Source organism: Lasioglossum baleicum, unplaced genomic scaffold, assembly GCF_051020765.1.
Source record: "Lasioglossum baleicum unplaced genomic scaffold, iyLasBale1 scaffold0021, whole genome shotgun sequence".
Classification (NCBI taxonomy): Eukaryota; Metazoa; Arthropoda; class Insecta; order Hymenoptera; family Halictidae; genus Lasioglossum; species Lasioglossum baleicum.
In genome coordinates, this window is record NW_027469081.1 from 5,166,361 (window position 1) to 5,183,966 (window position 17,606).

General features: G+C 35.5%; 1 protein-coding gene across 3 annotated transcripts in view; it reads left to right on the forward strand.

Annotated features, from left to right (window-relative positions):
• Positions 1-17,606, forward strand: part of LOC143219076 (semaphorin-1A) — a 649,895-nt gene that overhangs the window by 380,617 nt on the left and 251,672 nt on the right. For all 3 annotated transcript variants that reach the window (XM_076444869.1, XM_076444871.1, XM_076444870.1), the window contains one exon: positions 11,367-11,537. In XM_076444869.1, coding sequence (XP_076300984.1) covers positions 11,367-11,537 — 171 coding nt within the window. The remainder of the gene's footprint in view (positions 1-11,366; positions 11,538-17,606) is intronic.

The window sequence follows — 17,606 nt, forward strand, 5'->3', positions numbered from 1 at the left end:
TCTCTCGCTCGTTACCCTTTCAAATACGGGAAACGTATTCGTACGATCCGGGCGCGGCGTCGCGCGTCGTCCACGTCAAAGTAAAGTCGAAATCGGGAGGGAATGTATGCAGCGCGGGCCAGAAAAGGTTATACATATATACGGGGGGGTAAAAAAGTTTTTCGCTCGCGCCGGACGGGACGACGAGGATCAGAGCGATGTCCTCGGCCGAATTTATCCGCGGGTTAGCCCGTAAAACCGGCCGGAGCCTCGAAAGTGTGAAATCGTATTACCCGATGAATATGCAGTGCGATTTTGCGGTCGAAAGTTTTCGGTCTGGTTGTAACTTGTCGTCGGTCGCCGGTAGGCGTCGACGAAACCTGGAACCTGGAACCTGGAACCGGGCACCAGGATCTCTAGACGTATTCTAATTAGTACAAAAAGCCGGGCCGGCACTGCACGCTGCTTGAGAATCGTCCGGAGCTAGGACCGAGGGTGTACACGTGCACATGCACCCGGACAGTGAAGGAGAAAGACGGAACGTCCAGGGCTGTTCCTAAATCACACTCGACCGAAATCTGCGTTCGGCGGCTTAATTGGTTTCGCCGCGTTTGGCGCCCGCTGGCCGCGAGAAAGCGCGGCAAGAAATCACCGCGCGGACCCGGGAATTAATTAGGCATCGATTACGGATAACGTGTAAATCAAATTTAATTGGACAATTCCATTTGCAAATTGGGCAGTTTTCAATCCGCCTTTACCGAACAGCGTCGCCGCGCCCACCCGCGGAATAAATTGGTCTTCTTGAAACCGAAGGAACCGACAGGTTCACGCTCTTCTGTCATCCGATCGACAGCTTCTTGATGTCCCTTCTCTCCTTCTACTTGGTCCTCTCTTTCAGTGCACGGCCGCCGGATCCATTTTCCGCGGCAAACCGAACGAGAAATTACATCACAAACGTCCGATCCTGTGTTTGAACGGCTAATTAAAATTTGGTCGAGTTATTTGACGGCGGAATTGTAGATTAGGCTGTTTTAGTTGGTTTACCGGTTCGCAGGGAAGCCGTAGTGCACGCTTCGCGAAACCATGACAATTTTAACATTTCTTAGGAGGTGATCGTGTTGAAAGTTTGCTTCTGTTGTCTCGAAGTTTCAAAATATCTCCGAAAATAATCAGCTCTTTATATTAATAGCTCAGTATTCACTTTTAGAGAATATCGCTGCATTCGTCAGAACTTGACTGCGGATCTTTATGCAATTATGGCTTCTTAAAATCTTCAAGCAATGCTAGAATGTAAAATTCGACGGAATTTAGTAGGATTGTAATTTATTTCTGATCTGGAAAGTCTACCACCGCAGAAAATAGGATCTGATCTGATTCGATCTTTTTCAAATTATTCTACGAAAATTGCAAATTGCATATTATAAGATGCGCAATCTAATCAGAACATTACAGAATATCCATTAAAAGAACGCATACTTATCACCTTCATGTGACCACTCAAAAGCATTCTATGATTGTGACCCCTTGAAACCATTCACTTCTTATCGGAAACTATTTCCACATATAACCTATATTATTCAAAGAATTTTCATTCAAACATTAAAATTAGTCACACTGTATAAATCTAGAACAGCTTCTTAAGATAGCAAGTGACGTGGTTAACTAAGAGAAAGCTTACGGAATAACAAAATATTAACCACTAGATGATAGTGGTGTTTCTGTATACTTGCTTAACAATATCAAGAGTTCGCAAACAAATACAGAATCGAGATTGTATGCATATCCGGCTCGATTAAAATAATTACTATCATTTAAAAAGTGTTTTTGAAGCGGGAACTTCTTTAGGCGCACCGCGTACACAATTGCTGTTCAGTGAATGCGTCCGATCCGTCACGCTCCGAGGTGAAACGCTACTCGGGTAAACTAGAGGAGAAACAGACAGTCCTTCAATCTCCATAGAAGTTTTCACATTCGGTCGTACAGTTGTTTTTTTGTCTTTATCCTTCTAGTTGACTAACAATACAATAAACACGATTGGACACAAAGAAAAATGGACTGAAATAATTTTAACGAACTAGATCAGGAAAATGCTGTACCGTGCGTCTCGTGCTAGTGGAACTCCGACCGTGGCTGTTGGCACAGTAGTCTGTGAGTGGGATTACGAATACTCTTGCCCGCGAAAGTCCCACTTCGGTGAAGGTGGTGTAGATTATGACTCCCAGGTGTTCAGTAATGAAAATTGAGGAGCATTGAGGCAGGAGGCCACAGGAATCTTGGGCTGCGGGCAGCTTAGCACTCGGGAGTCCTTTGGTCAAAGTCTCTTCGGGACAAGACTCCTAGCTAGTCAGCCAACGTGAAGGAAGAGGGGTTTGTGGTGTAGGGCTGGTCTAGACTATGGAACCAGGGTGTCCAGGTATGAAAAAGTGGAAGTCATAAAGTTGAAGGACTGCTGAAGCTGAGAGAGTGTAGCACTGAAGATATCCCTCAGTCAAAATCTCCTCGGTACAAAGTTCCCAGCCGAGCAACCAATGGTAGGCTACGCAAAATATTGGTTCTGTTTAAAACACCTCTTGTACGATAAAATATGAATCCGCAATACTGCTGAATCGCAAGGTGAAATGATTAACCGCGGATTTATATTTCAGTATGCAATAAGACCCATGCCTGTTGAAGCTCACAAATCCAATTTCTACGCTCTTTGAACAATCAGATCACCTGTACGAGCCTTCCTCACACACCTCCACTGTCCCCATTCTTTTATAGGTTTAGTTCCTTGCGTCACTGCCCGTCTCACTTGCAAACCTCGAAAAGAACTTCAGTCGCGAAAGCTTTACCTGCATAGTCGAGCAAACACCAGCCTCTGCTCCCAACCTATCCTTCCTATTGTATAGCACTCTTCCTATTTTCCTTTCGTTGATCGTTTATCGTTGAATCAAGTAATTCTTAGATTTTCAGATTTATTGAATCAAGTAACCGAGAAAGTTTATTTCAAAATTCACACATTTTACTTCATACGGATCCCTTAACCCTTTGCGCTTCGAATTATTTTTCGAGTTTGTTGCCAACAACTCTCCACTATTTCAAGTGATTTATTTGAAATTTACTTCAAAGGACAGTTTTAAGCTACTTATTTTAAACAATTTTGTTTACTAATTATATTAAATATAGCTCTCTCAAGCTCTGTTGTAATTTATATTCGTGGAACTTCTCTTTATTTTTAACTAAAGAATAAGACAATTAATACTCGGCAACATAGTGCAAAGGGTCAATGATCTCTCAAAATCATATACCAAAGTTTAACGTTTATTTAAATCAACTATTATTATAATTTTGACTATTTTGTTCCTTTATTTGGATTTCTGATCTTGGTAACTGAGAAATAATATAGAATAAAAAAAGACCAAGCATTATTTTTCCTTATTTATTTAAGAAAGGTATTTCCATCGTCCCCCTCCACTCCTGTTCTTGGCAATACTAGGGAAACTCCCCCTAAAGCGTTTTAAGAAATTCTAAAAAAATTAAAACAGCTATGCCCATCGTTCATATATAAATTTAAACATGAACTTTACTTTCCACGAATTAACTAGCAAATACACAAGGTAGAAACGAATTCATTATACTGAACTACAGGATTTATATGAAAAGTCTTCAGGCTAGCGAGTAATACTTTATCAATGGATCGACATTCTATTACATAGAAGGGGGAGAAGAGTACGAGAGAGAAAGGTTCGAAAGTTAAGTAGAAAATTTGATTTACTTCCTATATTTCTCGATACACAACAGCATCGTGAAACTGATGGGGCAAAATTAGATTTCACGGTAGACAGAATTTCTGGGTCACGGATAGGTATCGGAATAAATTTTAAGTAATTTATTGAAACTTTACTGAGGAAGTTGCAGTATAGACGGTAAAACCGTTGGGGGAGAACAGTGATTAATACAGCAATATATTGAGATGGCCGGAAATCTGCAACGTACGCAAAAAGTAGCGGAGACTGCAGTGTCGAGAAAAAAGTATTCATGCCGCTCTGAATTATGTTCTCGAATTGTTAATCTATTAAGACCTATCAGCTATAACGAGTAGAACACTGTGTAAAAACGAAGGAGGAATGCTTTCCACTGATTACTATAGATTGTAAATCAGTCATTCGCTGTGATAACATAAAAAAAGTTCTAAGGAAAGGTCAGCATCCTACTCGGCAATAATTACATGGCCCGTCACTCAACGGCGTAATTTATACTTGGACTGCGAGTTTCACGTGTTCACGGTATACGTATAAAATCTAATTACGCTTTAATAAAAGATAATGAAGTGTTTACACCAGTTTTACATTAGCAAACCTTCTCATCGACTCGTATCACGAATTTATTCCTGACTCTATGTAAATTCTCGTTTCGCTGCACACCTAGTAAAACTACTGTACGAGAAACGATGTTTGCATAAAGATTCGTGGTCTATTTATAATTAAATGCTATTTTGAACAGCGTGTTTAGTGCGCTGGCACGTACAGTTTCGCTACTTTCCATTTTACAGCGAAAGAGTTCTGACAATGAGTTTCTGTTTTATTTAAGGGGAACATAGTCAGCGGTCGTGACAGATTGCAAACACGCATATGGGTACGGCTCGGCGCGTGTACAGCGGCCATGAATAGAAACGATTTCACGCAACTGTCGGAATAATTGTGAATATCATTGAATTTGTTCGGTATGTTTAATTTAAATACGAACACCGGAACATTTTACGAACCATTGGTAATGTGAAAATACTGTTTGTAATAAAACTGGATAATAATGCTAATCAGATTAGTATCATTTACTCAGTAAATCGTAGTAAATATTGATTTTAAAGTTTATTTGAAAAAATCATATCGACCATGTCATCGAAAGTGGTACCTAACCCTTTGCAGTCGGAGCTATTTTAACTTTTAATTACTCGCATATAGTATGTACTTACAATCACAAAACTTTAAATTTAGTAATTTAAACGTAAACAAAGGTGTCGACTACGCTAGCAAATATCTCTGTTTCGCTTATTAAAGTAGCTATTTTTTATTGAATAAGAATTTATTTATGCTGGAGTCATATAAAGTTCCATGTAACGTGTTATGTAGAAAATGGAGGGCGAGTAACTGAAGGTTAACTCAGATATTAAACATTTCTTTCGACCTAGAATAATTCCATTGTATACGATCTTTTTCATTTTATAGATATGAAATTGTTCCAATACCTCATACAATACTTAAGTGTTTATTAATTGATTACATAAGATATTCAACAGATCTAGATCTTTTTCATTTTGTGGATGTGAAATTGTTATAATACCTAATACAATACTTCAATGTGTAGTAATCGATTGGGCACCAACGTATTTTATAATGTAAACGATATTGAGAATAATGGTACAGCAATGTTTAGTGGTGACTCTGAGACTTTAATATAAATAAACATCAACACGCGTTATGAAAAACTGAATAGTCAGTTAATTGAAGAAGGCTGAAGACTTATTTCTACCAGAGAGCATAGAACTCAGTCTTCTGTGTAGCTTGGACTAAGGGAAACCTTATTGTTCCGTGTGCTATACCATGAAAACTAATAATACCAATTCGAGGGAAGGTATAGCAGTGTATAAACACTTTTTCCTGTCGCTGTGCCCAGAGGATGGTCGAGGACGGTATGTTGGTTACGGGTAGAAAATACGATTTTAGATAATGCACCGTAACAAGATCATCTATCTATCTATCGTCGTTCTTTCACCGGAAAAGTAGACCCAACGAAGTAGCAGCTGATAAGATTTAGCTTCTGTAGCTGGCGGAGCCCGTACCCACGGCCATCCGAAATTATCAAAGGAGAGGAAATTTCTGGGTCGGCCATGAAAAGCCATAAAAAGATAGCGCGAACTGCTCGATTACTTACGGGCATGGGAGAAGGCGCGAGAAGGGGGAGAGTGTAGTGGTTTGTGCACAGCCTGTTCAAGGATTTCTGCTCTAGAATATGCAGCTGCAGCTGCAGCTCCTCTTGCAAAGCCCCCACCATCACCCTTTCCTTCATGATTCCCAGACTCCCACCGCTATTTCACCTTGCGTCTCGTTGTTTCATATACTCACATACTGGATCTTTCCACGCTCGCTTCCACTCGCCTCGAGCAATTGTCGGTTCGCGCAAGGAAATCCGGAATTTCCAGTCAGGGTGAGCGACGTCTGATTTTTGACCGAACACCTCGCTAAAAGTATTTTATAATTATGTACGAAGTTATGTTCGTCGATGGCGAACGGAATGGAAGTCTCCGAACACGATGGCAGCTCGGTTATACGAGCTCCTTGGGACACGTGCACGCTATGATTGAAAAATGCCTCGAGAGTTTTCAAGAGACACTGGCCGACGGATATTTTATTATTCTCCGATAAAATTATGTTTCGTTCAACTACGCATTCCTCATGCATTTATAGCCGAAGAAATTTTCAAACAAAGACAGCATTCGAGTATTCGCTCTTTGCACTCGGAGTCATTTCAACTCGAAAATTGTTTATTGAACCATTAAGCCTATAATTTAATGGGATTTCTCTGTCCGAATGCCTGTTTTTCTTGAACTTTTTGCTAATGTGTTATCTGTTATAATGAATGGGAATTTCAAAAACTGCGCACGATCCTCCTACACAGAAATTTCGTAATTAAATTATTCATGTGCGCGAAATATCGAAGATTCTGCGGATAATTCCGGAATTATTTTACATATCTCGCCGGGGAATTTCGTGTCACGTATGACTTATATATTTTTCGGAACATCCGAAACTCTTTTTAAATCACAGGCAAGTTTAGTACGTTTTTTGTACTGGTATAAATAACTCGTTTTTTTCAATATTTCAATTTTTGCTGTTGGATTTCACGGATGACTGGGGATGTTCTGCCCACGTTAAATCCTGTGTCGAGGTTAGGTTCGTTTTTTTTATTTAGTTCGAGTTTATCTTGACGGCAAAATGCAGCGTCATTCATTCAACTTGTACGCTTTAAATCATTTTTGAATTAAGAAGCACCGTAATAACATTATTTCTTGTTGCAAGTGTAAGTGTTCAAGTATTCATTTCACTCGAGATCGCGCGCTTCCATAGTTGCTGCGGATCTATTTTTATTTAACGCGCTTATTATCACAGTGTGCATTCGGAGGAAGAAGTATTAATGTGTTTGTTATCGCCAGGATATTTTCTCCGTTGTTTATGTAGGTCCAGTGTTGTCGTACGATGTACACGAATAATGCAATAAACATTAGAATTTGCAATGAAGATTCAAAAATGGTATACAAATTTTGTTTGAAATAGTCGGAATTGATATGTTTGATAAAAAAGTCTGCCCAGTTTCGTCTACAATTATGCAAATCTTTTTGTCAGCGTTTATGCATTGTTAACGGTACTATATTGACAGTAATAACTAATGGATTGCATTAAAACAACAGCAAAAATGGGCCTGTATACTGGGTGGTCCACCTAAGTAAGGCCACCTGAATATCTCCTCTAATTGTCGGGGTACAACAAATATTTTGTATGCTATTTGAATGGTTTGAAAAAACCATTCTATTGCAAAAAATGTTTTTCTTTCTAAGGTAATTTTTTTCGGAGTTTACAAAGTTATCGATGTTTTTTTTGCGTATAATTGTATTTTTTTTATTGCATCGTGTAGCTGATGTAAAAATACGTTCAGTTTATGTACATTACATGACCTTGAAATGACCTTTATCTTCGAAAATTGCTAGGTAAAGGCCACCTACATATCATTTCAGGTTATTGTGATGCAAAAAATATTTGTTACGTCATGTGCATAGTGTCAATGGACCAACATCTGGCAAGAATATTTTTTTCCGAAGGTCATTTTTTTCGGAATTATCAAGGTCATCGATGTTTGTTGATACATAACTACATTTTTTTTTATTGTATCGTGTAACTGATCGAAAAATACATTCAGATATGTATAATAACATGACATTGACCTTGATCTGAAGGTAAAACTTTAATTTTCGAAGCTCAAGGTCACATTTCAAGGTCATGTTATTATACATATCTGAATGTATTTTTCGATCAGTTACACGATGCAATAAAAAAAAATGTAGTTATGTATCAAAAAACATCGATGACCTTGATAATTCCGGAAAAAATGACCTTCGGAAAAAAATATTCTTGCCAGATGTTTGATCCATTTACACTATGCACATGACGTAACAAATATTTTTTGCATTACAATAACCTGAAGAGATATGTAGGTGGCCTTTACCTAGCAATTTTCGAAGATAAAGGTCATTTCAAGATCATGTTATTGTACATATCTGAATGTATTTTTCGATCAGTTACACGATGCAATAAAAGAAAAATCTAGTTATGTATCAAAAAACATCGATGACCTTGATAATTCCGAAAAAAATTACCTCCAGAAAAAAAATATTGTTTGCAATATAATGGTTTCTTCAAACCATTCAAATAGTACAGAAAATATTTTTTAAACCCCCACAATTAGAGGAGATATTTAGGTGGCCTTACTTAGGTGGACCACCCTGTATAAAGTGAATGGGAGGCGTCGACATTCTGCAACTTTGATCCAATCAGCTGCGCATTCGTACCTACCTACACTCCCAAAGAAAAAGATAGCACACGCGTGCTATCTTTAATTTCTCGCGTTATAATTATGGTACAGGAAATGTGCAAATGATACAGAAAGACTACCTTCTGCAAATATATAAACATAACTTTTATTGACTTTTCTTCAACGAATTCTCGTCGTAAAAATACAAATACCCAAATGAATACAGACAAAATGATAGCACATCTGAAAAATATTCCATGTTATATGAATTTAAAATAGACAAATATGAAAATGATATAATTGTACCTGTGTTTAATAATGTGTGGAACCTCCGTGATTCTCCATTACTTCTATCATCCTTTTCGGTAAGGATTTATACAATACTTTAATTGAAGATTGTGATAAATTTTTCCATTCCTCTTCAATACTGTACAATAAGTCGTTTAAATTTTCAAATTGTCTACCTTCTGCGTAGACAGCTCTTGATAATAATTCCCAACAATTCTCAATTATATTTAAGTCCGGGGAGCACGCCGGCCATTCCAAAACAGGAATTTTTCTCTTTTGAAAAATATTCACGAATAATTTTTGCCGTGTGTACGGCAGCATTATCTTGCTGAAACACAAATTTTTTACCTGCAATGCATTGTGCATACTTATCAATTTGGTTTTTAATTAATTTCAAATGACTTGCACTATTCATTTTTCCTTGTATAAAATTAATATCCGTCTTTCCTTTGTAACCTATGCCGGCCCAAATCATTATTCAACCTCCTTTCATTCGTCGTCTAATTCTTGTTAATTGTCCTTTTCGAATGTCATGATAATAGTATGCACTATTATCTGGACCATCCAGACAAAACCGTTTTTCATCTGTAAAGATTATATTTCTCCAGGTTTTCCTCCAATGTATATGTTTCTTCGCAAATTCAAGGCGTGCTTCCTTATGCTTCTTTGTTAATCGTGGCTTGGCTTTTATTCTTGATCGGTTTATAATGTTACTTATTTGCAGCACGCGTCGAACATTTTGAATATTAGTATATACACCAGCTTTGCAAGCAATTTCTCTTGCAGTAGCAAAAGAATTAGATGCAGCACGAAGTATTGCTCTTGTGTCACGGTGCGATAGGGCTGCTGACCTTCCAGTGCTTTTCCTTTTACCGTAGTTATCCACATCTTTTAATACGTTATACACAGCTTTTCTGCTTCGACCAATTTCTTTCGCAATTTCTGTAATCGTTACTTTCCGTTTTCTTAAAATAAGAATTGCGTTTATTTCACTGTCAAATAATCTTTTACCACGGCCCATCACGAAATGCGACAGATACCAATATCAAGAAGCACTGAACACCGACTGACCACTTTAACTTCCTTAAACCTCGCGACATATTGAAGAAAATCAAAATAAACCTTGAGTGTGCTATCATTTTGTCTCTGTCTATTTGTGTGTTCACATTCCTCCTGAGAAAATATCTCGTAGAAATTCCAATATAGATAGTGTTTACATATTAGCAGAAGGTAGTCTTTCTGTATTTGCACATTTCCTGTACCATAATTATAACGCGAGAAATTAAAGATAGCACGCGTGTGCTATCTTTTTCTTTGGGAGTGTACGTCACCGTATTCCTGCCAGGGACCTTCTTCTCAACTCACCATAATACGCGTTTGATATTGTAATTTTTTTTTGTAAAAATAAAGAATATTAGTTACAACAGCGAATGTGTTCTTTTTTCCCCCGACCAGTACGTGAATATTCGATAGTAAAAATTAAGTTTTGTATTAGGAGAATATTAGTTTTCGATTTTCGAAAATTAATAATTGGGATTGAGTTGTACTACTGAATTTCATGCCACCTCCTTCGATATCATGTTCCCCTAGTACAACATTCAATTTTCGAGGTTTTAGAAAAATTTCCCCAATTTTTGGGTTTGTATTAGGAGAACATGATACCGAAGGAGGTGGCACGAAATTCAGTAGTATAACTCAACGACAAGCCAGACGCTCGAAAATTTTGAAAACTCAGTAGCGCATCTCATCGACAAGCCAGACACTCGAAAATTGGCGAAAATTTTCATAGATCTCGAAAATTGAATGTTGTATTAGGAGCACATGATATTGAAGGAGGTGGCACGAAATTCAGTAGTGCAACTCAACGTCAAACCAGACGCTCGAAAAATTTCGAAAATTCAGTCATATAACTCAACCACAAGTCGGAATTTCAGGAAAAATTGGTGGTTAAATAAATACGTACGCAGATATGCTTTTTCGTTACATTGTCTTTATTTATTAATTGTTGATTCATACATAAAATTTAAAATATTGTACATGTACATAACTTATACTCTAAACTCTAAACATTTATAACAGGAATGTTGACTGGCTCAGAGAGACGAACAAAAGTGTTGGCGGAAGAGTGTAATAATTGCTGTAACAAAATATGTAATAAAATGTTTAAACTAACTATATACATTTAGTGTTAACCTTTATTATCCTTTACGTACCCACAATTGTTAACTAAAATTGTTGGTAGGAGCGTGGAATGCAGAGCAAAGTGGTTTCATTAAAGTCTTTACGCTACAATTTTTATTCCAATATTTTTGAAACCTCCGTTTAACCCACATTCATCTGGGTGGTCTCAGAAAAATAGCAAACGTAAACGAGTGCTGTCTGCTAATTAAGGATTCAACCTGCTCCGAGTACGTAATTTTCGAAATCTCGTTTCAGTAGTATGGCCATGTTCGCGCCGGGATTCGTTGAAACCGTGTGCCGCATTCTAGAAATTAGATTCCAAAGTAATGGCCGCCTGATCTTGTTTGTTGCAGAGGTTGCAGTGGTCCAGCAGTGGGGCGCATCGTGAACTTTGTTACTTGAAGGGACGTAGCGAGGACGAGTGTCAGAATTACGTGCGCGTATTCGGCAGACAAGGGCCTGATCGATTTCTCGTTTGTGGAACGAACGCGTACAAGCCAATGTGCAGGCAGTTCACCATCAAGGTAAGCGCTTTAGATTCTTTTTAAACGGGCCCGCTGCGCGAAGGCCGCTCGATAAGTAGTCTTTTGTTTCGTTCGAAGTGGTTACGGTCGTTTCAACCCTCCGTTCACAAGACTTGGGTCTATCTCGACCCAGAGCTACGTTCCATATAAATTTTATTTTTCTACCCAAGGTTCATTAAAATCTGACGTCTAGATGTCAGCACCAAGGTAATTGTACCCATTACTGCGGTATTTTTTCCCAATGAGATTAAAATAAGTAAAAATAAATATTTTGCCCAGAATAAATTTGTACAGTTCAATGAGTGTAATGATTAGACTGCGGATTTTATGCATTTATAGGAAAAACAAGTAGGTGCCATTTAAAACAGTGTAAAAGTTACAATGATCTAATAATGTCAATCTAATGTTTTCAACTTGTTAAAATTATTAAAGTAACAATTAAACGTCTATCTGGCTCCTGGCTCCAGTCTCTTACAAATGATGCAGACAATTTTTATTTTGCATAAAAATCCGCAGTACAGTAATGATAATACATACATAACAGTAATTTATTTAAATGAATGTCTAAATACGTAGTTTGTTTCCGTACGATCGTCTATTTCGAATTCTAAGCCGCAGTAATGGGTACGCAGTAATTGGTATATGGGTCTTTTTCGTCCGGAGTAATACGTACAAAATGTTATCGATTTTGTTATTCAATATTTCCTTATGTTGTGTTAGGTTTTGAGGGTCACCCATGTTTCTTGTATTCATCATTGTTCCATAAAATGCTCACGCATACTATTATTTCATGATAAATTAGGAATAACATTAAAATAATGTACATGAAACCGCAGTAATCGGTACAGTCACCCTATACATTATATTGTTCACGCGTCATGTCTTTTCAAATGACATATGCCATCTTGTTTTAGCTGAAGATAGTACAAGTTTAGCATTAGGTCTACGAGAATTGTCGAAATGAAGGATTCTAATATTTTTAGTTTACGATTATTGAGATTGTAAAGAGATGCATTTATGAGCAATTATTCGACAAAACGTCTTTGGATATATATTATAAAAAAATTGCTAACAATTTTGATAGGGACATTCTTGTTCTTTTTATACAGTAATATAACTACGCGTTACATCAATAAACTTATTATTAGACTGCGAATCTTTATGCAAAATAAAAAACGTTTGCATCGATTGCAAGACACAGGAGCCAAATAAAAATTTCATTCTCCTTTTGATTATCCTTTTTAAGGTGAAGCTAATACACTGGTGGCCTTGAATCTTTTCGATACCTCCACTCTTTTAAATTGTACCTACCCATTTTTGTCATAAATGCACAAAGTTTCTCATACAACTCGAGAAAACATTCAGTTTTTGCTATCGAAATCTCGTCAACGTATGATTTCACGAAATGTAGATTGCAATCAGCTGACAAAGTCATGCTATTTGATACCATTGGAACTCTTGCAGGGTTTCATGAAAAGTCGAGTCTACGCTAACAAGCCATAAACAATTAATGACCTGACGAACAACGTTCGAGTTGCAATTCGTGAAGTCGCTCCAGCAACTACTGTGAAATTGTCAAAAGCATCCGCGACGCTATGATTAATATTTGAATATCGCCTTTGGCACCTGGATTGACCGTTTCAGCAACTGTAATAGGTGTACCAATTAGTAATTATTTTCTTTTCGGTCAACAATTTTAGCTATGTATATGTATATCGATTTTCTGCTATATTCTCAGACCAATAATCGAAGTAACTGAGATCATAATAGGAAACTGAGATCAACCTTCTATATGTAAACAGAACTAGTTAATGGCGAGATTATCATCAGTAAACTGCGGATCTTTATGCAATTATGGCTTTTGAAAATTTAAAAAAAATGCTAGAATATAAAATATGACAGAATTTTTGGTGCGATTTAAATTTCTTTCAGATCTAAAAGGGCTACTACTATGGAAAGAAAGATTCCATTTTATTCAACTTTCTTAAAATTCGTCCACATAAATTGGAAATTGCCTAAACATCCACAGTCTAATCATCAGATCGTGAAGAAATATTAAACGTATTTATATAATGAATTTCATTTTTATCTCTTCTGTACGTCCTATTTATTTTTGGTATTTATTATCTTGGTACAGCTGATAGCATCAATTGTTGCGTTTGATAATTATTTATTAAGATCAACGAGTAGTATCAAAATAGAGGTGGCTATTTTTCGGACAAGTTCTTATTTTATTATGTTATTTGAATGAAACCCCGTTCGTTATTGGAGCCAATCCTGTGACATGTTATTTGCATGAAAATAGCTGACAAGTGATCGAAAAATTTGGTTATTCGAAGATATGAAACGGGAATAGGTCTGGTCGTAATGCATTTTTATTTTCACGCAATCTATTTTTGAATAAATTAGAAGATTTTACAAGAGTTATTAAATATTTCAGGAAATTGTACATAAAAGAGGTGAAGATTATATTGTAACGCAGGTGTTTTAGCAAGCGGCTGTCATTTGTTTGGACACTCGGATGAAGCACAAAATTCTGCGTAAAAAAGTATTGACCTTCTTATATCATAAATCGAATAGTTAATGAGATATTATTAAAAAGTAGTTAATCGTTAACCACAATTAACGATTAAACGAGGAGATTAATTGTTAATTGCGATTAACGATTGAAGTAGAAATTTAGTCGTCAATCGTTGATTAAACTTTTGCCCAACTCTGACTTACGAGTATTCGTCACGTTACGAGAGCCGCCTTGTATACAATTTTATCATATTATTACAAATAATGAGAATATTCAAGGTGGCCACAGCTATCGTACCACCCAGTAGATTAGGTGAAACTATAAATTATGCGGAACAACTGCACGATCCGGTTATAACATTCAACGCGACCTGAAATCTGAATTTTGTCGTAATAGTATTAGTAACGTGTACCGATAGCATTCGCTGGGTCTCAAATGTTAATCAGTTTACGTTGGCAAGTTGCAGTTAGCAAAACACGGTTACGTACTCGGAGTCCGAAAATCTTTTGTCGTCGCATGAGTACTTAATGAGCACACGTTTAACAAAGCGGCTGGGAATTTGACTTTGGGCTACTGTTTCGTTCATTTATTTAACAACCACGCGCTGCGCTGTGTGTGCACGTACACACCGGAGGAAAGGATGCCGTTTTAGGAACAATAATCGTTACAAAGGGTGAACAAACCGAACTCAATGTACAACATTAGGAAACGTAGACTTTGTGGCTGATTTATCGCTCGGTCCTAAATATTGGCGCAACAAACAGAACGTGTATGTAATGCGATTAAACGGCAACGGTAATAAGCGAGTACGTGTACGAGAACTGTAATCAGATTCTCGTCAGTTGCATCTAATGCCGTTGCAGATTGTTTTATCGTTATTCGTAACGGGGATTCCATTGTCCGAAAAACCATCTCACGTGGTCTAACATAGCGAACTATGTACTACGTGTAGTATTTCCATCGTGTTTTTACGATGGGAACATATTAAATCATTCCTCTTCCACGAACCATTAGTCTACAATTTTATATTATGGATTATATGTATATATACAATAATGTACGTATTATATAATTATTCAATATAAATGTATAATAATGTACGTATTATATAATTATTCAATATAAATGTATAATAATGTACGTATTATATAATTATTCAATATAAATGTACAATAATGTACGTATTCTATAATTATTCAAAATATCCAATATATTATTAATATTATGTATTATTAAATTGTGCATTATATTTTATTATACATTATTGTATATAATATATAATACATCATATAATACATATTTTATTATACATTATTGTATATAATATATAATACATCATATAATACATAATATATTATACATTATTATATACAATGTACAATATACAATATACAATATATATACCTACAATATTATTATATATTAAATATATTATATTATATATAATAAAATATAATATATTATATATTATGTGTAATAAAATATTATATCGGATTATATATTATATTATATATAATAAAATATAATATATTATATATTATACATTATATATTATTTGATTTTATAATTTTTTATTAATCACTGAATTACGAAGATCGTATTATAATCACAAAAATAGATTTTCCAATACAATCTTTCCAGTTTTTTCATTGTTTCTCTTTAAGTTTGTGCATTTTTAGAATATGCGATTTATATTGATTCGTGATTTTCGTAAAACGTTTATCACTCCAAAATATATTATTTTAAATATTGAAGATTTTATATAGCACTAAAACAGCATACCAAGTCGACGATTGGTTCATACATCTTTTAATATTAACATTTATATTTCATGTTTCAGATTGTTTTGTTTTTGCACATATACTTCCCACTGCGATAGAAGAAATTTATTCAGTACACAGTTTACTGGTGGCTGTTTTCAAAGTTACAGTTCGCCAGAAAAAAATTCGATGAGTAATAGAAGCTATTTTCGCGAATTCTTTTACGAGAGTTCGATGGAGCAAAGTTCCTTCGAGTTCTCACTTTATTGCAGAACACTGCTAATATCACGAAATAATTCATAAACACTTTCAATACTTACGTCTACGTGCAAAAGTTTACTCGCAGAAGATACCCAATTTTGTTTATTGCTACTCTAGTTATCTTAGCTTTAATATACGAGTGGTATTCTGATAGTGAAAAAAGTATTCTGAGTGTGAAAAACTTCGTTCAGAATTTCTGTCGGATTAAAGAATGAAATCACTTATGAAATTAACGCATTAAATTTTTTTATTTCATATTTCTGTTATTTCTAGTTTAACTTTTTCGTTCTTTTGAGTGAATTATATCTCGTCATCTGTTCACAGAAATGTAAAATATTAAAAGGTTAAGATGCACATGTTTATGAAGTACATATTGAATCGCGCGTGTCGTTATAGTGATTATTAGATTCTTTCAAAATTGTAGGAAAATTTTAAAAATTCAACATGTCAAACTATGATTTCTCATCTGTTAAAATAATTGAGGGAAAAAAGAACATTCTATTTGGTTTCTTGCATAAAGATCCGCAGTCTGGTGATTATTTATCATGTATAATGATTATTATTATTATAAATAACCATCCTTGAAAAAATTCAAAATTATACCAAATATTGTACCAAGCACAACAACTATAACGAAACATTATTAACAAATGTATGATTCCATATTCAAGTTTCTTTTTAATAACGGATCATTTTTTTAACTACTAATTGCAAAGGTAATTGTTTTTAAATATTTGTTGTCACTTAGATAGTTTTCCTTTTTGTTTTCTGCAACCTTGCTGCTTTTTATCGTTCTACAAATACTTGTGTTAGTTAGCTGATATCCATAGTCATTCGGTTTTAAACATCATTTTTACCACTTGTTTCGCTTTAGATAAAGAAAACGCAAGATTTTATGGGAAAATACCATCTCTCGTATCACGTAGTCTCTTCCGTTTTATACTCCACTACTCCGTCACTCTCGGTTCCATTTTTCTTGAATTCTTCTTCGTACATGCTTGTGCGCATCTTCGCTTACAGTTTTCAGATGATTTACTTTGACTATTGTAAAGTATCTCTCTTTCTGCAATTGCGGATTTCTCGGAATTTTCTTTGAATATACAGTGGATCCAAGAATTATCTGAATTCGATTCTAGCAAAACGGTTGATATTTAACTTGTGATAATTTCGTGAAAAACAATAGTACCTTATATTTAAACTTTGGCAGTACGACCTTTTATTCAAAGTTTAACACCGTGCGAAACTTTCTGAAATAAAATAGATGATAGTTTCTGTAAGTAGAAATCTCGAGCTTTATAATGAGACCAAGTTTATTGTTGTACTATTTTTGTGAGATTTCTGTATGATGTGAAAATCTTTGAATTTAAAGTTTGCGATTCATTTAAATCGCAGATTCTTACAATTTTTGCTATTTTCGATCAATTACAATATTTCAATATATATATATTATACATTATATATTATATAATATTTCTAAATTTTCATTCCAGTCACAGATAAAAAATTTAAAAATCGTGACCTTTACTT